General features: G+C 43.0%; 1 protein-coding gene across 1 annotated transcript in view; it reads left to right on the forward strand.

Annotated features, from left to right (window-relative positions):
* Window positions 1-25819, forward strand: part of TEKT5 (tektin 5) — a 64425-nt gene that overhangs the window by 32027 nt on the left and 6579 nt on the right. The window contains exon 6 of the mRNA XM_073361406.1: window positions 16448-16602. Within this exon, the coding sequence (XP_073217507.1) occupies window positions 16448-16602 (155 nt within the window). The remainder of the gene's footprint in view (window positions 1-16447; window positions 16603-25819) is intronic.

A 25819-nucleotide genomic window follows, 5' to 3' on the forward strand; every position in this document is an offset into this window, starting at 1 on the left:
ACATTTTACAAATGATACAGTGATAAGGAGCCTGACTCCTTCCTTACATGTGGGGGAATGGGGAGAGGCACAGGCCACTTTACAAAGATGCTAAGGGGTGACTTGAGCAGTCTATAAGCACCTACAGGGGGAACAGAAATTAGATAATAGAAGACTCTTCAGCCTAGCAGTCAAAGGTATAAGAAGATCCAATGGCTAGAAGTTGAAGCTAGACAAATTCAGACTAGAAATAAGGTGCAAATTTTTTATGCATGGGAGTAGTAAACCAAAGGATCAACTCGTGGTGGATTCTCCATCCCTGGAAATTTTTAAATCAAGACTGATCTTTTTCTAAACTGTGTGTTCTAGTTCAACTACAGCTTTTGGACTGGAAGCAGGAATTAATTAAGGGAAGTCCAATGGCCTGGGTTAGACAGGATGTCAGACTAGATGATCACAATGATCCCTTCTGGCCTTAAAGTCTGAAGTACCTCTGTGATTTTCTAGCAACTGTTGCAGGAATTAGGTAGATGGGGTCTAAATGGCCTTTTTTTCGGTTTTCAGCATAGATATCCCCCAAGAAAGAATAAGATTATGTCCCTTAGCCCACTTAGAACATACAGCTCCAGCTGGGCTCTGTACTGCCCCAGGACCAGAACTGGAAGCTAGTAAACTGAAAATATAGCCCATGGAATATAGTACAGAACCCTTGGGATGTAATTATCATAATTCCTCATTAGAGCAGAGACTGTCCAGTTATAGCCTTAAGGACACTGTGCCAGATTCGGAGAGAGGCCCATTTTAGAATTAGGGGGAAAAAATACATCCACCCTTTCACACCAGGAAAGAAAAGGAAAGTCTTATCATAGTGCCAGTTCTTCCTTAAAATGCTTGCATCTCTTTTCTCTAAGATCTACATTAACATGAATAATTACCTTGGCTTCACTCTCCCAGAAAACAACAACTGGGCAGGATGTTTGCATATGGGAGGTTCCTACAGTCACTGTGGGAAGCAGTCATAACAGACCCCCACAAGTGACATGTTTACATAGTCCAGTTTTATACCATACCTAAACAGCTGAGTAGTTCAGTCAGCAATGCTTTTAACGTTTTCAGGAGTGTTTGTATTTCCAAAGGTAAAACACAGCCCCACCCTTCCTGCAACAGTGCCCTTTATATCTGTACGTGGATATAAAATATATTATAAAATCAGACACAATTAGTAAAACTATGAAAAAATAAATAAGTAACTGTAGCTGGTAAGCCACATGCCTAAGCTACCAATTCAAGCTAGATTTGATGTCTCAGCCACACCCATTCATTGGTCTGCTCACAACAAATTGTAACTCATGTGAGTAGACCCTTTAAGATCAGTGAGAACTTCTGTGACTAAAGGTCACAGTCCTCTACCTTTTCTGACCGTAAAACATAGCATAGTGCACCAGTGACACTACAGAACTTGATACTGGAGAGTAAACTGCTTTTTTGATTTGGACATTTTTAACTTTTATGAGTGCAGAAAAGTTTACAACTAGAAGAGCTGGTTTATTTCTCCCTGCTGCCAAATTGGCTTGATTTAAAAACAAACAAGTGCTGGTTTGTCAGGACAACATTTTGGAGAACAATGGAGAGCAGAAATAAAAGGCAATTTCAAAAAGAGTAAACAGATTGTATTTTGGAAGACGTCAAAAGGCTCCAGCCTATTTATTTAGATTGTGTCCATTACTGTTTCACCTGGGCCCTTCATGTCAAACAAAAACTATCACAACACAAAAACACAAAGTCAGCCACATAAGCAAGCTTAATAAATCATAACTTCAGTTTGATTCTCTGTATCTAGCCATTTCCCCTCCAACTTATTTAAATAAGATTTTCCATCACTCACCCCGCAAGATCGAATAATTTTAGACAAAGTAGAGGGGCTTTTTTCCTTCCTTAGCAAGAATAGAACACGCTTACATGGTGGCTAGAAAGAAAAAACAAATACATTTTACATTCTTATGCCCCCTCCTAGTTCTAGATTTTATGATAGTTGTAAGGTGGTAGTAAAAATCAGAATCTGGATACCTCCTTTGAAATATTTTCAGAGGTCAGCTGCCATAGATCTGTCCATTGAGGCTGATCTGAGTGCTCATGAGTTTAGTAACAAGGGAAGGGTCTGACACCTCAGCACTTAGCTTACAATAGGCTTAGATAAAGACATATTAAAACTTGATGGGGGAGGAAAGAATTGGTTGTGAAAATGTGTTGGACCTGCAGTCACACTGAAAAGCACATACTGTGGGTAGTAAAAAGTTGGGGTGGAGGGGGCAGGTGTGAGCCTATTTCCCCACAACATGTTACACTGCTGACCCTGGGTTACACACAGGGGGTATTTTCAGCCTTCATATCTCAGCTCTTACAGCTTTCCACACCCATTCCTGATAGTTGAACAAACAGTTAATTTTATTCTTTAATATTGGAACCTGTTTAAGAGTAAAAGTCTCAGATGATTAGTGAACTTTGACTAAGAAGTGACTGCAAAGGTGTGAGCTGGTACGATCAGCTCAAACTTGCCAAGCAAAATCTGTTTAAAGGGGGAAATATATATTTTTGTCCAGAAATAGATACATATTAGGCCTGTGCTGACAAACATGTACAGGTGAAAAGTAAGTCACTTCATGCATTTCTCCTGAATGCTACCCTGTGGGGAAGAGCAGGGTTCTCTCGCTGGAATGAATGATTAATCTCATGATATCAGAGGAACTACTCCTGCCCTCACTGGTGTGAGCAGAACCACTGTGGTCCTGTGTGTAGGGCAGAAGGAAGGGAGTGGTTAACAAGGGAAGCACTCTGAGGTGTGAATGCAGCCCAGGCAGACATACCAGTGCTAGCACGGCTAAAAAATAGTGTAAATGCAGCAGCATAGGCTGTACAAGCATGCCAGGGACCCTGCATACTGACCTGCACTGCTGAAGACGGAACCCCTGTGTCTACCCTGTTATTTTTAGCCATGCTAGTGCAGGTATGTCCAGCCGAGCTGCAATAACCTCTTGGATTCCAGTATAAAGATAGCCTTAGGGCTAACAGGCTAAAAATAGTTGTGTGGGCGTCGTGGCTCTGGCGGAGATTCGGGTTAGCCACCCCAGCTCAAGTGTAGAGGGTTGGGTGGGCTTGAGCCTTGCTCGCATGAGTCTGTCTGCTTAGGCTGCGAGGGTCACTCCCAGCTGCCATATAGACATACTCATTGAGGGACTCTGCTAAGCCAATGTGTGAAGACAGATTGGATTGACCATCTCTCTCTCACACACGGCTGTGGCATTATTATGCAAGAAATCTGTGACTGGCATTACTGATGCTCTGCTACTGCTCAATGACTAGAGGGAAAATCCCTCCCTCCTGCAACCACTGCAGAGCCCATTTGTGCCAAATCAGTTTACACAGGCTTGGCACAGGGACCAGGATTTGGCCCAAGGAAATATCAATCTTCTGTATATGCAGTAGTAAAACCTTCCCTTTCTCTTAGCAAGGGCTATATCGTTGGAAATACAGTGATGGACATATTTAGTAAGTTACCTAGAAGGGAAACGTTTAGGGACGTAGTATTTTCCGACAGGGGAAATGGTCTTCTTCATTAGTTTAAAACCAGAGTGAACTGGAGGTAAGAGATTCAAAATTAAAACTTTGTTAACGATTGTAAAGAACACTTTTCCTGAGACTGAAGACAGTATACTTAACACATGTCTTTGCTAATGGTCCTACATTTTATAATCTGCCTTAAATTAGAAGATCCAAGTAAATTTCTTCAGCTCTCTACCTAAGCTTATCTCAAATTGATTGCCTCACCTGAGAAACCACAGTAATCTTACTACTTATATCTCAGATTCAACAGAATATGAAGGAAACAATTATCAAAACACTGCCTAAGGTTACTGATGACACAGGACTGGCTAACTAATTTTCTGAACGAGTTCTGAACTTTTCTCTAATTGTATTAACAATACTTGTGTAACACAGATTAAAGTCTGGTTCTTAACAGTCCAGTTTGATTGCCTGAGAAATATTTTTTCAAAATTAGCAAGAGCAAAAATTCCAAAACTTCATGAAAAAAATGTCTGATTTCCAAGCATGAATGACTTTAATGACAGATGATACTAAACTGCTCAAGATAGTTAAGACCAAAGCAGACTGTGAAGAACTTCAAAAAGATCTCACAAAACTAAGTGATTGGGCAACAAAATGGCAAATGAAATTTAATGTGGATAAATGTAAAGTAATGCACACTGGAAAAAATAACCCCAACTATACAATATGATGGAGGCTAATTTAGCTACAGCTAATCAGGAGAAAGATCTTGGAGTCATTGTGGACAGTTCTCTGAAGATGTCCACGCAGTGTGCAGAGGCAGTCAAAAAAGCAAACGGGATGTTAGGAATCATTAAAAAAGGGATAGAGAATAAGACGGTACCTTATTGCCCTTATATATTGCCTTATTGCACCTTATTGCCCTTATATAAATCCATAGCACGCCCACATCTTGAATACTGCGTACAGATGTGGTTCCCTCATCTCAAAAAAGATATACTGGCATTGGAAAAGGTTCAGAGAAGGGCAACTAAAATTATTAGGGGTTTGGAACGGGTCCCATATGAGGAGAGATTAAAGAGGCTAGGACTTCTCAGCTTGAAGAAGAGGAAACAAAGGGGGGATACAATAGAGGTATATAAAATCATGAGTGGTGTGGAGAAAGTGAAGAAGGAAATGTTATTTACTTGTTCCCATAATATAAGAACTAGAGCCCACCAAATTAAATTAATAGGTAGCAGGTTTAAAACAAATAAAAGGAAGTTCTTCTTCACTGAGCGCACTGTCAACCTGTGGAACTCCTTGCCTGAGGAGGTTGTGAAGGCTAGGACTATAACAGAGTTTAAAAGAGAACTGGATTAATGGCTATTAGCCGGGATGGGTAAGGGATGGTGTCCCTAGCCCCTGTTTGTCAGAGGGTGGAGATGGATGGCAGGAGAGAGATCACCTGATCATTACCTGTTAGGTTCACTCCCTTTGGGGCACCTGGCACTGGCTGTCGGAAGACAGGATACTGGGCTGGATGGACCTTTGGTCTGACCCAGTATGGCCATTCTTATGTTCTTAATGTGTGTGTTTAGTGAACAACTGAAAAATGAAGTAAGAGTAGTACAGTTTTAAATCAACTAAATTTCTTACTTTCTTTCCACATTAACAATGCTTTTGGAGGACTACCTGTCTTACAGTTTTGTTTCAAGTAGGTTGTTTTCCTTGGTTAAGGTACTGAGATACAGGTTTTGTACCTCATTCAATATAGCTAGAATAATGTTTTCAAAATTTAACATTAGTTTGAGCTGGGGGTCATAGTCTTGAAAATGTAAAGAGTTATTATGTGGTCCGTATAAATATTTCTCCCAGTTAACTTCCCTGTTGACAAATATTTTTCCCCTGTAAAGACACAGAATTTCTCAGCCTCATGTTAAGATACAGATGAGTCTTATTTTGTTTTTTAAATATATTATTTATAACCTGACAGTCTTTTCTAGTCTATGCAAAAAATCAGTTTCCATAACTGATCTATAAAGAAAACTATTAGGATTTTGCAGGTGCTTTTTGGCATTCCTACAGCTCAAAGATTGCTCTGGTATTGAACTCTGAAGATTGTTTACTGAGTTTACTTCAGCCCATTTAGTTTTATTGTGAAGCTTTGTAAAGTAAGGTTTGCAATGGTCTGTCAAGTCCACAGCACCACCCTCCACACACACAGTGTGCCTAATAACTTGTGTAATGCTGTACATGGAGGGGAAAAATTCTTCCAGGCAGGCTCCATGTTGATCAGCTGATGCTCTGAAGTATGAAATTTGATTACCACTGTCTTAGCATGCACAACTACTGTACAAATGTTACTATTCATACTTATTCAAGCCTCTTTTCAATCCAGCTAAAATATTTGATTGCATGACCTGCTTGGCAAAGAATTCTATAGGCTGACGATACACTTTGTAGAGGAGTATTATAATTATTTGTTTTAAATGTACCTGCCTTTTACTTTCTTTATGGACCTCTGGACTCTGCCCCTGTTCCCCCCCAAATCAAAACACATCTTAAAAAACCAGAAGACAAAAAGTGACCTGGAACTAAAAACAGATCAACCAACCAACCAATCAACCAAACCAAAACACTACCTCCAAGCAGTTATTTTGACCCTGAAAAGAGAGGAGCCAGAGACACCATGAAGTCTCCTAGGAACTTTTCTATTGCTAATTGATTTTACATAGAGGACAACATTCAGATCTTAGCAGCAGCATAAAACCTTAAGATAGATAGAGTTGAAAAGATGTTGGGCCAAATTCATCCAGCTTTGACTGGATCAATTTAAATTCTGAGTTATATCAGGGATAAATTTAGTCAAAGATTATTACATATAATCATTAAACCTTGAAATACCGTGCTCCCGTGTCATAACACTTATAGTGAAGTCCACCGTAATTACACTAATCACTCAGGGAAATGAAATAACTAGCAAGAAATTACTTACACATGAAATATGTACAACCAAAACATTAGATCAGACCATGAAACAAACAGGAAATTACAAAACACTGTGGCACAATGCAGCAGCTACCTTGTTATTACCTGACTGTACCTTAGTGTATTCAGCTCCTAGGCACTTAGCAAAAACCACAGAAGCAAGGACATTCACAGCTGGGGACTGAGTATAATATTTTAAGAATATGTTGTGTGTAAGGTTATTTTGATTTCAGCAGCTCTTGTTCCCAGTAATATTGATCCAGCCAGTCACAGCCACAGCCTTGGTGAGGTGGAAGTGAACAGCAGTTTATATAAACCCTCAGGAATGCCACAGCACAAAATTCTGCTTATTTTCTGTAAGTGAAGGGTGTATGATGGGCGGTTGCTGAAGCCAATCTCTGGTTAGACTCTTTCTGGAACACACAATTCAGGATTTATTGTTTTTTCCTCCTGCCTTTGGAGGTCCTCCAGAAATGACGTGGACTGGTGCAACATTATCTGGTGATTCTCCCCACCAATCCGGTTATGCATTTTACATTATTTGAATGATTTAATCCAATGTGTAGCCAGCATGTGTAATCAAAGGCTATTTGTAAAGAGCTTCTGCCATGCGTTGGAGGTGATTACCCTAGGCATTTTTGTGTGTGTGTTCTAGATGACGGTGTTTAAAAAAAAGAGAGGCCTTAGCCAGGAACACGGAATAAGCCTAAACCATATCTATTAGAAACATAAGCAGTCAAAGTTTAAAGATGGCTGCATGTCTTAAGTTTGTACTGTGAGTTCACAGGCAGGTTCAAATAATATTTTTTCAGTGACTGAACAGGGAGGGAGTTCTTTGCCCAGTGGCAGTAATCAGTTTCCTTGACTGTGCATAAGATGCTTTCAGAATATTCTCACCTGTGTGAGCAATACATCTGAGCATTTACTGAAGCCATATGGTATAAGGAGTGATTTGTAGTTATTGCTTTTAGTGCTAATTCAAAGGGGAATTATATTTAAACACATAAAACTATGAAAAAATGGAAGCGATTTACTTGTATAATCAAACTCTCAAAACTCCTTGGGCGTTTCTAGCAATGACTGCTCTATAAAGGCAGCCACAATAAAAAGAAACACTTCCCAAGTAGAGTCACATCTTACCCTTCTCAAATTTTAAAAGTTTGCTTACTGAAAGAATGCAGATTGCACAAGCCCCATGTAGCTTGAGTGTAGTCTAAACATGAAAAATGATTTTTCTGTACTTGTTACTTTATATTACTTGAGGGGAAAAACAAACATGCATTCATTCAATTTCCTATAAGAGAACAAGATAATCCCATGCCTTCCATGTTATGAAGGGAGCAAATGCAGTTCATTGCCTATACAGGATGCTGTGTGGCCTTTGCAGATGTGATTATGCAGAATGTTTCATTCGCCCTATAGCTGTCACTCACAGCACCTCCAGCCCAACAATGTGACTCTAGAGAAAAGTATCAATTATGGGGTCCTTGCTGCCAGGCAGAGAGATGGAAGAACAGCCATAGCAGCCGTGTGCTTCTATCAAAAACTGTACAGAACTTGGAGGGAGGAGTACAGTTTGCAGGAGGTCCCAGGAAGTCAGCCTGTGTGCACATGGCTAGAATGTTAGCTGCAGTTGCAGCATCTCTGTAGCTTTTTTAGTAAAGAACCATTTTGGTTTTACAAGCATGTGTAAGCGGGGGAATAGTCCTGCTATTGTGGGGAACTTTCCTGGCTTCTGCACTACCTCGGTGAAGTGGACTAGTGAAAGGATCTGAGTCCTCGCTCCCACTTCCTTTACCCAGTGGCCTCCCTGCCCTTGAGGACTCCCCTTCCACTCTCCTGTCTGGCAGAGTCCTCGTAACCCCAACAAGGCTGGGCCCAGGATTCCTGGGGGGCTCGATCCCCAACCCTGCTGTGGTCACCTAGGACAGGGGCTAAGGTGTCCCCACTCCGGGGTACTCTCTCTGCACTGGGCACTTCTCTGACCCACTGACCATTACATACAAGTTAAAGCAAATGCAAGTTATTTAATCAACAATTAATTTTAAAAAGAATAAGGAAAAATGGGAAAGGTTAAAGGAAACACATCAACCTGCTCTGTGGCAGGGAACATCACAAACAGTGTCTCTGGAATGTCCGGGCAGTTCAGAGTCTGTACCTTGTAAGTCCCAGGCCTTTTTCTCAGGCCTGGCTGTGCTGTAGGGATGCTGAGGGTTGGACACTTGCTCTGGTGGTGGCCACACGCTCTCAGGCTCTAAGTGGTAGGACCCTTCTTCCCAGTGTCACCCCCGCCCTGTCGGGGTTACGATCCAAGCCTGGCCTGCAGAGCCTATTGGCTGAGGTGTCTCCCTGTGCTGGGCCCGCTGCCCAGGGGCCCCCTCGCTCTCCCCAGCTGCTCACCACACCCAGCTCCGGACTGCTCCAGCCCCAGCTCCACCACTCTGTCTCTGCACTGGTGCTGCTCTGCCTCCAGCTCCCTGGGCTGCTTCTTTGGCCCCTCTGGCTCTGGTTGCTGCAGCTCTGCTCCCAGGACAGGTCTGCTCTGCAGGCTGCTTCTGTGACTCTGCTCCCAGCACTGACCTGCTTCCTGGGCTGCTTTTCTGGCCCCTCTGGCTCTGGTTGCTGCAGCTCTGCTCCCAGGGCAAGTCTGCTCTCTCTGGGCTGTGCCTCTAGCTTTGGGGCTGCAGCTCTGCTCCCAGGACAGGGTCTGCTCTCTTTGGGCTGCTTTTCTGGTCCCTCTGGATCTGGCCCAGCTCTGCTCCACAGCTCAGCTTGGGCCCCTGCTTTCTCCTTAGCTCGGCCCCACTCTGTCTGACCCAGGCAAATCCAGCTCACACGGAGGATGGGACCTCCCTGGCCTCCTGACTCTCTGATTAGCCTACCCACCCTGTCATTCAGGCTGACCTGGAGCATTGGCCTCTCCCCATTGTTTCTGGGGACTATCAGTCACAGGGTCCTGATTCCCCATCGACCCTTCCCCCTTTTTAGTACTGGTAGCTAGCAACTAAAATACCCCCACTGAATGTTAGTAAGGGGACAATAGTCCCCTTACACATGGAATAATCTCTTGTTATTACCCAGAACATGGTACATAAAACAAAAACCACCATAACTAACCTAGATACTACCCTAAGTAGGGCCCTACCAAACGTACGGCTGTGAAAACTGCGTCACAGACCATGAAGTTTGGTCTCCACCATGAAATCTGGTCTTTTGTATACTTTTACTCTATACTATACAGATGTCACAGGGGAGACCAGCATTTCTCAAACTGGGGATCCCGACCTAAATGGAGGTTGCGGGGCCAGGGTGTTACAACATTATTGTAGGGGGAGCCGGGGAATTGCCACCCTTACTTCTGCACTGCCTTCAAAGCTGGGTGGCTGGAGAGGGAGGCTGCTGAACGAGAGCCCAGCTCTGAAGGCAACAGCCCAGAAATAAGGGTAGCAATACTATACCATGCCATCCTTCTTTCTGCCCTGCTCCTGGGGCAGTGCTGTCCGGCTGCCGCTGTCCGGCTGCCCAGCTGTGAAGGCAGTGCCACCAACAGCAGCAGTACAGAAGTAAGGGTGGCCATACCCCAAAGCCCTACAACAACCTTGCAACTCCCTCCGCTCCCATTACCCTCCTTTGGGTCAGGACCCCTACAGTTACAACACCGTGAAATTTCAGATTTAAATATCTTAAATCATGAAATTTAGGATTTTTAAAATCCTATGACCGTGAAATTGACCAAAATGCAACGTGAATTTGGTAGGGCCCTACCCATAAGATAATACTATCAAACTTCAGAATTACATCGCCTTCCATGGCTTCCAGCTGATGTTGGAAGCCAATAGGAAATATGGCTGTGATCCAAGTGATATGGCCCCTCCTGTCTTGATGGGACCTTGGGCTCTGGGTATCACAGTGCTTCTTAACCTTTTTTCATTTGCGGACCGCTACAACATTTGGAGGTGTGGACCCCTTTGGATATGTTAGACAATCTGTGGACCTCCAGGAGTCTGTGGACCACAGGCTGAGAACCACTGGTGTGTAGGAAACCTCCTGCCTCCTTCCACCACCACCAGGACATTCAGGGTGAGAAGTGGAGTGTAAGAATACGAATACAAATAAAAACAGCTTTTCAAGAGTCACAGGTTTGACGCATACCAACACACACTCAGGACTGAAAATGTTAGCAAAGGTGTCAGAGTTCAACGTCTGCTGGTGTGTTTGTATATGCATTGTGAGCACATGTGAACGTGCAACTGCTCCTGCACACACATGGAGGTAGGGTAGGAAATGGGGCCAGAGTGAGCATCTGGCCCCAATGTTCTTTTTGCTCACTGAAGGTGAAATTGAAGACAATGGGCTGTTCACAGGAGACTAAGAACACAGTTGTGGGATGGAGTCTGTCAAGCTTAATCATTTGTAAAACACGCACTGCCATATATTGGATCTACTCATAGGAGCATTGCCCAGAGTAGATAATAGTGGGCTCTACTCTGTCCCTTTCACATCATAGAAAGCTCTGTGCTTTTAATAGAATATTTCACTCAAGCTGGAGGAGAGGGGGCAGGACACAGTCACTGTTACAGCCTATAGGTTACAGTAGTGGCAACGCATTGTTATCTGGGACTGTGGCCAGTGGAACTGCACTGTTCACATTTGGGCGTATCTCCACCACTTCCCTGCTCCTTCCACAACCTCCCATGTGTTCACTCAGACTAAGTCACCGCAGTGGACAAGGGGCTGCTGAGTCCCCCTGCTTCCTTTCCCTCACAAATACATTTCAAACTGCCTCTCCCCTCCGGGGAGCTGTTTTTACGTAATCAGGGTGTGGTGCCTAGTCTACTCTGGGCTGCTTCAATTGCTTAGTAAAGCAGGCAGGAACCACTTGCTGAGCTAGCCTGAACCATCCCATCCACCTGCTCATGAGACAAACAAGGAAAGGGCTGGTAGGCGCTATCGTGGCATGCCTCACTCAGGGTCAAGCTGAGAATGCACAAGTCCTAGATTCCATTTTAAGCAGAAACCCAGGACCCACCCAGGGATAAAGAATTAGTTATGAATACATTTTTGCCTGATATTTTATGTGCTGAGGAGACTTGGGCCAGATTTTTTATTTGCATTACGCACTTTTTTTTTCAAAAATATTTTGAATGAATTGTAGTACTCACAAAAGTGAGATTAATATGTTGGACCAACATCACCTCAAGCGTAGCACTGCTGGAGGCAAAGGAATTACACCCTAGTGAATTTGGCCCACTGGCACACAACCAGGCATAGCAGGCAAAGAGCTACTGTAGAGACAGAAGCCGCAATACAAACACAGGAAAGGAGGATCCTGATAAGCAATGACTGACCTCTAGAAGTAGCGTGTGTTTCTTTCCCTCAGATTCCTGTTACACCCATGCAGGCTGAAGTAATATTTTGGTTTGCATTAAAGGTAAATAGTGATTTTAGTAGCCTGAGCGAGGTATAGTACTAAGAGGCTCTGTAAGATCTCACCCACAAACATCTGCTAAACCACTGGCAACATAGCTAGAAACTGGATCTTTTGTCAGGGTAGAAGGAGGGAGAGCTCCTTGTAATATTAAAAACAACCCTAGCAGCACTGAGCACAGCTACAAATGGCTAAGGAGATTTTGCTGACATTGGAAACTACTCAAGTTCTACCTTTTGAACAACAACAATACATCAGAAAAAAAAACTTTTGGACCTACTGCGTTTGCTACACGGGAAGAAAAAGGATGTGGATTTTGTGCAGAATGAATCACCATCCACTTAGCTTCATTAGGTCTTTTGCTCTGATTTCTATCCTGAGGGGGTAAAATAAGCTATATGTAGCTGGTAGCACAGTACGTACAATATCTGTATATATAACAATACAATCTTATCACTACGTTTTTCTTCTGTGGAATAGGTGGCTACAAAACTCATACTGTTAGTGGTGTAAGTATATACAAGGTTACTTATATGGTGATTACTGAATTACAAAAGGAAATGATAAAATGAGCAGGAGAGAGGTGCTACTCTCTTAGCTTCACTTCCTTTCAATACAATTTGCATTCTAGTCATAGAATCAGACTGTTTTGCTATAGGGAAAATCCTGCAATACTTTGCAAACGGACAAAGCCTCCTTAGGAATCAAAGTCTCTGGGCAGCCGCCTGCCATCCTGACAACAGCTATCCGTCCACATAGATCAGTTTTTGTCAGTTCCCAAACTTGTACCAGTTTAAACTAAATCAATTTAAAGAACAAACCTTCAGTGATAATGACTCTTAAGCCAGTCAAACTGAAATAAGTAGCCACACATGGGGTTGCACTGATGTATTGACGTCAGTTTCTAAACTGGTTTCAGAGTAGCAGCCCTGTTAGTCTGTATTCGCAAAAAGAAAAGGAGGACTTGTGGCACCTTAGAGACTAACCAACTAATCAATACAACTCATGTGTAGGTAAGGCCTATGTGGCTTATTTTATTTTAGTTTGACCTGGCTTTGTCTGCTCTAAATATAAAAGTCTAAAAAAGTTCAGTTTAACTTAAGGGTGTTTAAAATCCATTTGATTAAACTCATGCAAATCTCTGAGTGGCCACAGCAGTTTATATAACTTATTTTGGTCCGTACCCAACCTGCATAAGCCAGCTGTAAAAGAGATATAGATGTCCAGGCAGGGGTTTGCACTGGTTTAACTGAACTAGTTTTTAAACAGACTTCAAGTTAAACTGGTGGAACTGTTGTGTGATGACAAGCCCAAGAAAAGGTAGGAGTTCTCAGAAACTTAGGGAGCTCTATCTGCATTCAAAATGTCCTTTACATCCCCAAAACATGCCTACTACCTCAGGAGAAATCCAGGCATTTTTTTCAGGGTTATTCAAGTCCTTATCAGCATTGCCATTTCCAAAGGTTATGAATGTGCTAAAACTACCAGCCTTATTTTGTTCATCTCATGCTATCAGATAATGGATAGCACGAAATGGCAACTGTTGGACACCAGGCAGAGTGCCCCTCTGTCCACATCTGGTCTCTCCAAGCACACCCCCCCTCTAGGTCTCAGGCCGTCACCAGTCATGGGATGGAATCATATGATTCTCCCTGTGTAGTCCCCGGTGTAACAACCATGACCACCCAAGCAGGTCTGAGGTTTCTTGAAGCTAACAGTTTCAAACTGAGAAAATTTAAAGTGACAAAATACCAGTGCAGTTATAGGTTAGTGATTTTTATAATGGGGATTCTTCTCAGGTAAGTGTCCTCATTTAAAGACTGGCTGTATAAATAATTGGCTTTGTAACAGTTCCCCATCTAATGTAATCTAAAGAGAACAAGATCAGATAAGCAGTACCCATGGCCATGTGGATTAATTTAGAGTGTAAAATTGGGCTAAGGGTTGCAAAAATCACTCACGCTTGGCAGTCTCAGCTGAGGAGAGGCAAGGAGTCTAAATGGGCACCCAAGTTTACATATCCTCCCACCCCTAAAGACTGTCAGCTCCAGGTCCAGGGTGAGACAACCTGAAGAAGATTGTACTGTCAATGCATGTGCCGTACCAGTTTTGTGAATAAAAAGGACTTCAATTACTAGTCACATTGATGCCTCAATATAGATTATAAAAGTGTCAAATAATGGGTTGATCACACGGGCTATGAAGAGTTAGGATCAGTGAAATTAATGCACCATCATGCAATGGATGGAACGTGTTACCTTATCTATATTGAATCTGTACAGGCAAGACAAAACTTTGACTTTTCCCGGGTGTTTTTCTTATTTTTATTATAGTTTAAATCAGAGAGCCTACAGGCTCTAGGGCATGAAGGATACTGTTATTGCAGGCGATCAAGCTACTTTACAGTTTAAAATTATGCTGCTCTAACTGCACTGGCATCTCCCCTTTGGGGCTACTTCCATTTTAAAAAGGTTGGCTTTACACACAAGCTGCTTTTATTTTTGCTCTGCTCAGAGAGGAGTTTTTGAAAACTTCTGAATTCAGCTCCAGTGTGAAAGATTGAATGTGATTCATATGTTCTTGCACAAGGCATTGCTGAAACATTTGGAGTATGCAGTGGTTTTCAAGGGGCCAAACTGGGTCACTGTGCTAAGATTTTTGACACCATGACACGGGTAGAAATAAGGAAATCAGTGTAAGTTTGGAATGAAAATGGCAGCTTATCCATGTCTATGAGCACCTGTGCAACACGTCCTCTGCTCAAGCTGCATCTTTTTGATGTGGAAACAAATTGGAGAATGGAGCAAAAGAGAAATAAATTCCTATAAATCTATAACCCCATTACTCTAACAAAGTCCTCTTTGAAACTGGCTTTAGACAGTATGACATTGTTAGAAATTGTTTCCCAGAAAAGCTCTGTGTTTTACTTCTGCACATTCAGGAGAGGGGTCAGGATCCAGTCAAAGGAACTTACACTCCATTTTGTTTAGAAAACTCGCAGTCTGCAATTGGAAAGACATGGCTTGTTTTCAAGTAGACTTACCAGAGTGCTCTGGTGTTGCAGGAAATGACTGCAAATAAGTGATATAGCTTTCTGAGATGCAATTATAGGGGCCTCCGCTTGACTATTCTGTGTGTATTTGTTCTCATGTCCCTCAGAGGAAGGGACAAACACTGTCTTCAGTACTAAACCAACACAATATGGAACAAAGATACTTGGTTGCCTTAATTTAGGAGATTTATTATGGATTAACAACAAAGTGATGTCAGAAACTAGCCAGTTTTAATGAGAAGTTACACATTTTTAAAAGAAAACCAGAGTCTGAGAACCCTGAACAGTTCACTAGCCTTGTCATTTCCAGCAGCAACTTCTGCTGTGGTAGAGGAGATCAGTTTCAAAGAGGAATCTGTGGAGTCCAACTCCCAGGCCTATAGACCTCATGTTGCTGAGGGGCTTCTGTCCTTCTGATGGCCTGGGGTTGAGACCGTGCACATTCCATGATCATACTGACTTTTCAAAGGTTTATAGTCAGGTCAGTTCGCTGATATGCAAGCCGGGCACAAGCAAGCAATATGCATTTTAATATGGCTAAATGCTAATGTATACATCTAGGAACAAAGAATGTAGGGCATACTTACAGGATGGGGGACTCTATCTTGGGAAGCAGTGACTCTGAAGAAGATTTCGGTTGGGGGGTCATAGTGGATAATCAGCTGCACTTGAGCTCTCGGTGCAGTGTTGTGACCAAAAGGGGTAGTGCAATCCTTCAGATACATAAGAAGGGGAATTTTGAGTAGTAGAGAGGTTATTTTACCTTTGTATTTGGCACTGGTGCATATGCTGCTGGAATATGGTGTCTGGTTTTGGTGTTGACAGTTCAAGAAGGATGTTGACAATTGGAGAGGGTTCAGAGAAGAGCCACGAGAATGTTTAAAGGATTAGAAAACATGCCTTATAATGACTGACTATCTACTTAACTTAACAAAGAGAAGGTTAAGGGATGACTTGATTACAGTCTATAGGTACCTACATGGGCAGAAGATGATAATGGGCTTTTCAATCTAGCAGAGAAAGGCATGCCATGATGGAATGGCTGGAAGTTGAAGTGAGACAAATTCAGACCAGAAATCAGGCATACATTTTTTTATTGGCGAGGATATTTAAACATTGGAACAATGTTCTCAGACAGCATGTTTCTAGGTTCCTATGAGCACATTCTCCTCTTGTTCTGGGCTCAGAGCTCCCATTAATGGTGATCTTTACACAGAAAAGGGAAAAACTTACTTGCATAGGGATTCCTATCTTCTGTTCATTATCCCTTTGAGAACAGTGGAAAATATTCTCCTTAGCTAATGGAAGCTGCTGTCCATATGTTGGGCTAATTTTGCTGCTCATATATAGCTCAACACAAATGCTTACATATAAACTGAAGTAGGGAAAGGTAATAGTGTAGAATTCCAATGAAGTATATGGCGAGGCCTATAAAAATGCTCTGTTTTATTCAGACACTTCAAGAAATCTTCCAGACAGAAAATACAATCATGTTGCTGGAGAGAGCTATAATGGCAAAGGAGTGCCCACTGAAAGTAGCTCAGACCCGCCTGGAGGGAAGAACAAGACGACCCAATGTAGAACTTTGCCGTGACATACCTCAATTTAAGTAAGTGCTTTCCCTGGTTCACCCATCTGTCAGATGGTAGTTCTAGGAAAGAATTTCAGATGGATTAACTCTGAGCTATTTCAATGAATGCAGAGCCCACAAAGAGAGAAGTCACACAATACTTAAAGATTAGAATGATATTGGTTACTTGATAATAATTAATTAAAATTGTAAGACCTGGAAGAAAGAGGTATAAATCCAGACCAAGTATGTCCAAATTCAAACCACGAGCCCATACTTGAGATTCTGAGCATGTGCAATTCCCACTGAAGTCCTCCTACCTTCAGTGTGTTGCAGGTGGCTGGCATCTCTTGGGATTCAGTCCTATATTTGATTTCTGATTATTGAACTGTTTTGCAAGCCTATTCAATAGGTAATAGAAAGTTTTCTCTTCAACAATTGCTTAATTTAAAAATGTTAAGTGCTTTGGCTCTAGAATTGGCTATTACCTCAGCAACAGTTTCCTTTCTGCAGCTTCTGTCATATGAAACAAATTATACTTTTATTACATGTACAGATAAGCTGCAGTCTCATAGTATCTGCCACTGTTCTGTATTTCGCCCTACAAGAAAAGCAGGTGAGCATACATATTCACCTCTAGCTCAAATCGTGCCTTTACTCTGAGGCCTTGGGTGGTTGCCAAGATAGCCCACAGCTATGATGCCGATCTGCCATTTACCGTACCTAGATGATAGGGTTTTACTGCCTGTGCTTGCTCTTCCCCAAGCTACTCTCCTGAAGGTCCCTTTCATCTCTCTTCAACTTATTGTGCCTTTTTTCTTCGCTGCTTCCTTGTACTTGAAACCTTTTGATCTTCTGTAGCATTGAACCACCACTTTCTCCTTTAAATGATTCCTTAAACACACACCTTCAAAGTTTGCTGATGAAAGTCCACTAGAGAAAAATATTTATCAACCCTCCCTCTGCCTCCCAAAACCCTGCATCACTGAGACTGACCTCCAACTGGGCTTTGTGTATCTGAACTTCATGGGTTGCCTGAATTCGAATGTAAGGTCTGTGGAGAGGGGGCCACTTCATCCTTTGGGCTCTCCACTGCATCAGGCATGCGATTGATGCTCCAGAATTACAACTGTGGTTCCTGAGTCAACAAAGCATTCAAGCCCTATTGAAGTCAATGGGATATAAGCATATGGTTAGCTGCTTTGCTGAATCGGGTCCAGACTGTGACAAATGTGCAAACTTCAGAGGACAAAATTCAGATGGGAGTCAAAGCCAGATTGTTTCAAAGCCCCATCAACTGGGTCATAGATTAAGAGCTTCACAATATTTGGTTTTCCAGACCCAGCTAAAGCAATTTATGCCTGGTCTATACACAGATTTAGTACCAGTACAATTATTTTAACTAAGAGTGTGGATTTAAAAAAAAATACTCATACCTATACTATGCCTAGTGGATGCAATTATGGTATGAAGGTGCCTTATTATAGCATAGCTTTATTCCACTTCCGAATGACGCAGTCATGTGCATATTGATGCCAATTCTCATGCTCTTAGATTGTGTTTGGAGACATCAGAGATCGAGGAGTTGACCATCCATACGATACTCAATCCCGATTCCATCAGGAAGGTGGTCATGGATGAGAATCAGTACCGCAGCACAGTCAATGGATAAGGGTGTTGGAGCAAAGACACAGCCCTGCTTGACACCAAGGCGAATGATGAATGGTTCAGTCTCTGAGCCATTGCACAGAATGGTGGCAGTCATCCCATCATGGAGTAGTCTGATGATGGAAATGAATTTCTGTGGACAGCCACACCTACACAGCACCTTCCATAGGGCATCACGATTGACAGAATCAAAGGCCTTGGTTAGATCGATGAATGTCATGAACAGTTCCTGGTGTTGCTCTTTACACTTCTCCTGAATCTGTCGTGCCATGAAGATCACGTCAGTTATGCCTTGGGATGGCCTGAAGCCACACTGTGATTCGGGGAGAGTTCCTTGGCAAGGGGGAGAAGATGGTTTAGTAGGACCCGGGCAAAGATCTTCCTTGCAATGGAGAGGAGGGCAATACCTCTGTAGTTCCCACACAAAGATTTGTCCCCTTTCTTGAATATTGTAACAAAGTCAGGTGGAATTTCTTTGCAGGTCCAGATTTCGTTGAGGAGCTGGCAAAGTTTGTGCTGGAGCATTGTTCCACCAGCTCTAAAAACCTCAGCTGGGATGCTGTCTGGGCCTGGTGTCTTGTGATTTTTTTGTCTGGTTGATGGCACACTGGACTTCCTCAGAATATGGGGGATCAGCAAGGTGTTCCATTGCCGAGCAGTGTGGAATAGACTTGATGGTGTCTTCAGAGACCATGGATTCGCGATTTAGTAGGCTCTCAAAGTGTTCCTTCCAGCGTTGTTTAATGGCCGCATTGTCATTGAGGAGGGTGGAGCCATCCTGCAAATGTAAGGGGGTTGGGTCTTTGGAGCTTGAAAGAAGCTTCTCAAGTCATCCTGATCTATGAAACCCTGGAACTCAGAGGCCTTCTCTTGCTACCACTTATTTTTGATGTCCCGTAGCCTCCTTTGGACTTTGGCTTTGAGCACGTGATAAGTCTCACATTTTCGATGGTTAGAGGAGTCATTTTACCAGTTACAGATTGCAGTTCTAAACCCTTTTTGCAGATGGCTATCACAGCCTGGGTCTCTCTCTCAACATCAGGAAAACCAAGGTACTCTACCAGCCCCCACCTAGACAAACTACTCTTACATGTACGCCACAAATCACCATCAGCAGAGAGCCCCTGGAGTAGATGTGGACCATTTTCCATATCTTGGCAGCCATCTCTCCCAAACAGCCACCACTGACACGGAAATTGAATACAAGCTCTGCCGTGCCAGCACATTTTTTGGAAGACTACTTAAATGAGTCTTCAATGATAGGGATCTGCAAACAGTCACCAAGAGCTAGGTTTACAAGGCAGTTGTCATCCCCACCTTTCTCTATGGGTGTGGGACCTGGGTAACCTACAGATGACAACTCAAGTGGCTGGAGTGGTTCCAGCAGCACTGCCTCAGGAGGATTCTCAGGATCATCTGGGAAGACCGACATACTAACATCAGCGTTCTCTCTGCAGCTAATATCACCAGTATAGAAGTGCAGGTCATGAAAAACCATCTCCGCTGGGCTGGCCACTGTGTACATATGCCTGACACTCACCTCCCGAAGCAAGTACTCTTCTCTCAATTAAGTCAGGGAAGAAGGGCTCGCAGAGGGCAGTGGAAGTACTTCAAAGAAATACTGAAAATACATCTGAAAACGGGAGGCATCAACCCAACAAACTGGGAAGACTTGGCGCAGAACAGAACACAGAGGTGCCACACCATAGACCAAGCCACAGCTTACTCTGAGGGGAACAGATGTGCTCATGAGACAGAGAAACGACAAAGGAGGAAAGAAAGGGCACAACATGCCAGCCAACAACTGTCTCCTCCAAGATTACATCTGTCACTTCTGTGGGAAAATCTGCAGGGCATGAATTGGACTCCTCAGCCACTTAAAAACCCATCGGTGAACTCCCTTGGCAGACGTCATCCATGCATCGAGGGATAGCCGAAGAATTCCATTTCCACAGTAGAAGCTGAACAAGTATAAACACTTATATAATGATACAATGGTGTCCACCCTAGGTGGGCTGTGACACAAAGTCAGAGTCAAGCAGCCCCATCCTGCTTATTCCTACCTCGAGCGTCCTGAATTGGAACCCAGGGTCCCCTACCAGCCCCCGATAGACTTGGGAGAGAAGAGAGGGTTTTCAGACTCCTGGGCACCAGGGATAGACTGACAGCCTGGCTGGGCTGAGAGTGCAGGGGCTGTGCTGTGCTTGCCAGAGTGGGGTGCTGTTGTACTGGTGTCCCACCTCACAGCAGGACATGGACTTCATGCAGGAGACAGCAAGTCCTATTCATCGAAGAACATCTGGTTTGCTGTGACTGAACTCTGATTGCAGCCTAGGCTGATGAACTTATCAGGGTTCTCCATGGTACTTGACCCTGCCTGCACCGAGGTTCTGAACCTTGATCTCCTGCCATGAAACATTCAGCCCCAACATGGGGACAGTGTCTTGAGACCTTGGAGGGTGGGGCTGAAATTCTCTGACTTCTCCACAAGTAAAGCAGAATTGTCAGTGTCTTGGTCAGTGAACACTTCTTGACCAACCCGGATTCTGACAGGAGTAGCAGCAAGTTCTAATATCCAGCTGATAGCTCTACAGAATAGTACTGGGGTGCGAATGCATCCCTGTGGCACACCTGAGGTCATGCAGAAATGTAGCTGGGAACCAACGTGCACTCTCACAGTGGCACCTATGTGAAGATGAGCAGATTTAGAATGCCAGCTGCTTTCGCTGCGAGCCAACGTGCTGATTGGTCAGCTGAATCAAAAGCTGTTTTGATTTCAACACATGCCACATGAAGCGGGGGGTTAAATTCTCAGTGCAGCTCAGCCAGGAGCTGAAGGATAAAGACAGTGCCCATTGTCAACAGCCCAGCTATGAAACCTGATTGCTGTGGATGACTATGTCTGGTAAGGAGAGGCTGCATCCTGCTCAGCAAAGACCTTTCCAGAGCAAAACAGCAATGAGATCAGTCTGTAACTGTCACACTCAATGTGAGATCTGTTGCCCTGGTACAGGGACATTATGAGGGCACCTCTCTATTCTGCTGGTACTTTGCCTGATGCCCATGCTTTTAAGAACAGTTGAGGCAGGCCAATGCTCACTCGTTTGGAGGCATCTTTGAGTGACTCAATTGGAACACCATCAGCTCCAGCAGCATATCCATTTAGTCCCTTTTGTATGACTTTTCATACAGAGGATCAAAGTTCATCCCTGGGTCCACAGCTGCGTGGGTTGCCAGGTCACGTGGCTCCGGAGAGCTGTCAGCAGGTCCAGATTCAGCATGCTTTCAGAATGTGTTTTCCATCTATCCCAGACCTCGTCCATTGATGAGCAGGGAGAGCCATCTGGTTTCATGATGAGGATGTTAGAAGGCTGTTCATGGCTGCCAGCCAGGTGCGTAATCACTCTGTAGGCAGGATGCAGACTGATGTACTTTAGCCAATCCTTGACTTTGTTGGCCAGGGATTTGATATAGATCATCCATTTATGTTCTTGGACATCTCCCTTCTTGCATGCATCTTCCCCCCCCTCCCCCCCGCACACACACTTTTTTGCTACTATATCAGGCCACCTCAGAAAGCCAAGGTTTCTTGCATGATTGTCTGAAGCCAATTTTTCCAGTGGCAGCATGTAAAAACATGCAAAGACGGTGAAGGAAAAAAACAAACTAATATATAAATATTGAGGTATCTGGGAACCCAAATCTATATCTAGTTGTTTATTTATCTACTAGGAAGTTGTGCTTCATGTTTGGTGCAGAAGTAGAAAAGGAAATGGGGGAACATGAGGGGGGGTCTAGATAATCTTAACATTCTTTAAACTTAAAGCCAAAAACACCCCCTGATAAAAACAAAACATCAACAAAGGAACGAGCTGCAGGAATAAAAAAAGAATGCATGCAGAAGTCCAGCAACAGAGTGGGGGCTATCCAGTTTATTGCACCCAATGCAGCATGTATGATTACCTGCCCTATGGGCAGGTGGTGTATGTGTGCATTCGGTGCAAGGAGCTCCTGGCCCTCAGAAATCAAGTATGGGCTTTGGAGACCAGAGTGGCTGAACTGAAGGAGCTAAGGGAGACAGAGAGGTACATAGATGAGACTTTCTGGGACACAGTAGAACAGTCCCACCCCTGCCTGCTCTGACAGCCTCTGTGCTATTGAGGATAATGAAAGTCTCAGGGAAGGAGAACATCTAACTGGAGCAAAGGGAAACAATCCCATACTTGGGACCCTCCTTCCAGATGATGGTGTGGTATCCTCTAGCACTGAGGATACCTCTCCAGGGGAGGGAACTCCAGTTATTACCAAGAGACAGATAATAGTTATGGGGGATTTGATCATTAGAAACATAGATAGCTGGGTTTGTGATGACCAGGAAAACTGCATGGTGACTTGCCTGCCTAGTGCGAAGGTTGCGGATCTCTCTAGGCATCTAGATAGACTTATGTGTAGTGCTAGGGAGGAGCTGGTGGTCATGGTACTTGTAGGTACCAGTGCTATAGGGAAGGATAGGAGAGAGGTCCTGGAGTCCAAATTTATGCTGTTAGGTAAGAGATTGAAGTCCACAACCTCCAGGGTAGCATTGTCTGAAATGCTTCCAGTTCCACACGCAGGGCCAGTTAGACAGGCAGAACTGCAGGGTCTCAATGCATGGATGAGACAATGGTGTCAGGAGGAGGGGTTTAGATTTTTTAGGAACTGGGGAAACTTTTGGGAAAAGGGGATCCTATACAGGAAGGATTGGCTCCACCTAAACCAAAATGGAACCAGATTGCTGGCACTTAAAATTAAAAAGGTCGTTGAGCAGTTTTAAACTAAGGGCTCGGGGAAAGCCGACAGGTGAGTAGAGACATCCCTTAGGGGAGGATCTATTAATGGACATTCTCTATATCCTACTAAGGAGGAGAGGATGGAAGATGATAAAATACAGGTAGGATCTGATGAGAAACAGTCAAATGAAAAAGAGGCTGATTCAATTACATCATGTAATGGCAGACAGCTAAAAAGTTACAAGTTTTTAAAGTGCTTGTACACAAATGCTAGAAGTCTAAATAATATGAGTGAACTAGAGTGCCTTGTATTAAATGAGGATATTGATATAATAGGCATCACAGAAACTTGGTGGAATGAGGCTAAACAATAGGATACAATAATACCAGGGTACAAAATATATCTGAAGGACAGAACAGGTTGTGCTGGTGGGGGAGTGGCACTATATGTGAAAGAAAGCGTAGAATCAAATGAAATCTTAAATGAATAAAAATCTTAAATGAATCAAACTGTACTATAGAATCTCCCTGGATAGTAATTCCATGCTCTAATAATAAGAATATATTAGTAGGGATATTTTACCAACCACCTGACCAGGATGGTGATAGTGACTGTGAAATGCACAGGGAGTTTAGAGAGGATATACAAATAAAAAACTCATTTATAATGGGGGATTTCAACTATCCCTATATTCACTGGGTACATGTCACCTCAGGACAGGAAGCAGAGATAAATTCTCTTGACACCTTAAATGACTGCTTCTTGGAGCAGCTAGTCCTGGAACCCACAAGAGGAAAGACAATTTTTGATTTAGTCCTAAGTGGAGCACAGGATCTGGTCCAAGAGGTGAATATAGCTGGATCACTTGGTAATAGTGACCATAATATAATTAAATTTAACATCCCTGTGGTGAGTAAAACACCACTGCAGTCCAACACTATAGCATTTATTTTCAGAAAGGGGGACTACGGAAAATGAGGAAGTTAGTGAAACTGAAATTAAAAGGTACAGTGCCAAAAGTGAAATCCCTGCAAATTGCATGGACACTTTTTAAAGACACCATAATAGAGGCTCAACTTAAATGTATACCCCAAATTAAAAAAAACAGAGAAAAAGGTGCCACTGTGGCTAAACAACAAAGTAAAAGAAGCAGTCAGAGACAAAAAGGCATCCTTTAAAAAGAAGTTAAATCCTAGTGAGGAAAATAGAAAGGAGCATAAACTCTGGCAAATTAAGTATAAAAATATAATTAGGAAGGCCAAAAAAGAATTTGAAGAACAACTAGCCAAAGACTCAAAAAGTAATAGCAATTTTTTTTAAAGTACATCAGAAGCAGGAAGCCTGCTAAACAACCAGTGGGGCCACTGGACGATGGAGATGCTAAAGGAGCACTCAAGGACGATAAGGCCATTGAGGAGAAACTAAATTAATTCTTTGCATCAGTCTTCAAGGCTGAGGATGTGAGGGAGATTCCCAAACCTGAGCCATTCTTTTTAGGTGATAAATCTGTGGAACTGTCCCAGATTGAGATGTCATTAGAGGTGGTTTTGGAACAAATTGATCAACTAAACAATAATAAGTCACCAGGACTAGACGGTATTCATCCAAGAATTCTGAAGGAACTCAAATGTGAAATTGCAGAACTTCTAACTGTGGTTTGTAACCTATCATTTAAAACAGCTTCTGTACCAAATGACTGGAGGATAGCTAATGTGACACCAATTTTTAAAAAGGGCTCCAGAAGTGATCTCAGCAATTACAGGCCGGTAAGCCTGACTTCAGTACTGGGCAAACTGGTTGTAACTATAGTAAAGAATAAAATTGTCAGACACATAAATGAACATAATTTGTTGGGGAAAAGTCAACATGGTTTTTGTAAAGGGATATCATGCCTCACCAATCTACTAGAATTTTTTAAGGGGTCAACAAGCATGCGGACAAGGGGGAATCTAGTGGATAAAGTGTACTTAGATTTTCAGAAAGCCTTTGAGAAGGTTCCTCACCAAAGGCTCTTAAGCAAAGTAAGCTGTCATGGGATAAAAGGGAAGGTCCTCTCATGGATCCGTAACTGGTTAAAAGACAGGAAACAAAGGGTAGGAATACATGTCAGTTTTCAGAATGGAGAGAGGTGTCCCCCAGGGGTCTGTGCTGGGACCAGTCCTATTCAACATATTCATAAATGATCTGGAAAAAGGGGTAAAAGTGAGGTGGCAAAATTTGCAGATGATACAAAATGACTCAAGATAGTTAAGTCCCAGGCTGACTGCGAAGAGCTACAAAAGGATCTCTCAAAACTGGGTGACTGGGCAACAAAATGGCAGATGAAATTCAATGTTGATAAATGCAAAGTAATGCACATTGGAAAACATAATCCCAACTATACATCTGAAATGATGGGGTCTAAATTAGCTGTTACCACTCAAGAAAGAGATCTTGGAGTCATTCTGGATAGTTCTCTGAAAACATCCTCTCAATGTGCAGTGTCAGTCAAAAAAGCTAACAGAATGTTGGGATAAGAAGATATGAGATAAGAAGACAGAAAATATCCTATTGCCTCTATATAAATCCATGGTACACCCACATCTTGAATACTGCATGCAGATGTGGTCGCCCCATCTCAAAAAAGATATATTAGAATTGGAAAAGGTTCAGAAAGGGGCAACAAAAGAGATTAGGGTATGGAACGGCTGCCATATGAGGGGAGATTAATAAGACAGGGACTTTTCAGCTTGGAAAAGAGATGACTAAGGGAGGATATGATAGAGCTCTATAAAATCATGACTTGTGTGGAGAAAGTAAATCAGGAAGTGCTATTTAC

The sequence above is a fragment of the Lepidochelys kempii genome, chromosome 10 (assembly GCF_965140285.1).
Source record: "Lepidochelys kempii isolate rLepKem1 chromosome 10, rLepKem1.hap1, whole genome shotgun sequence".
Lineage (NCBI taxonomy): Eukaryota > Metazoa > Chordata > Testudines > Cheloniidae > Lepidochelys > Lepidochelys kempii.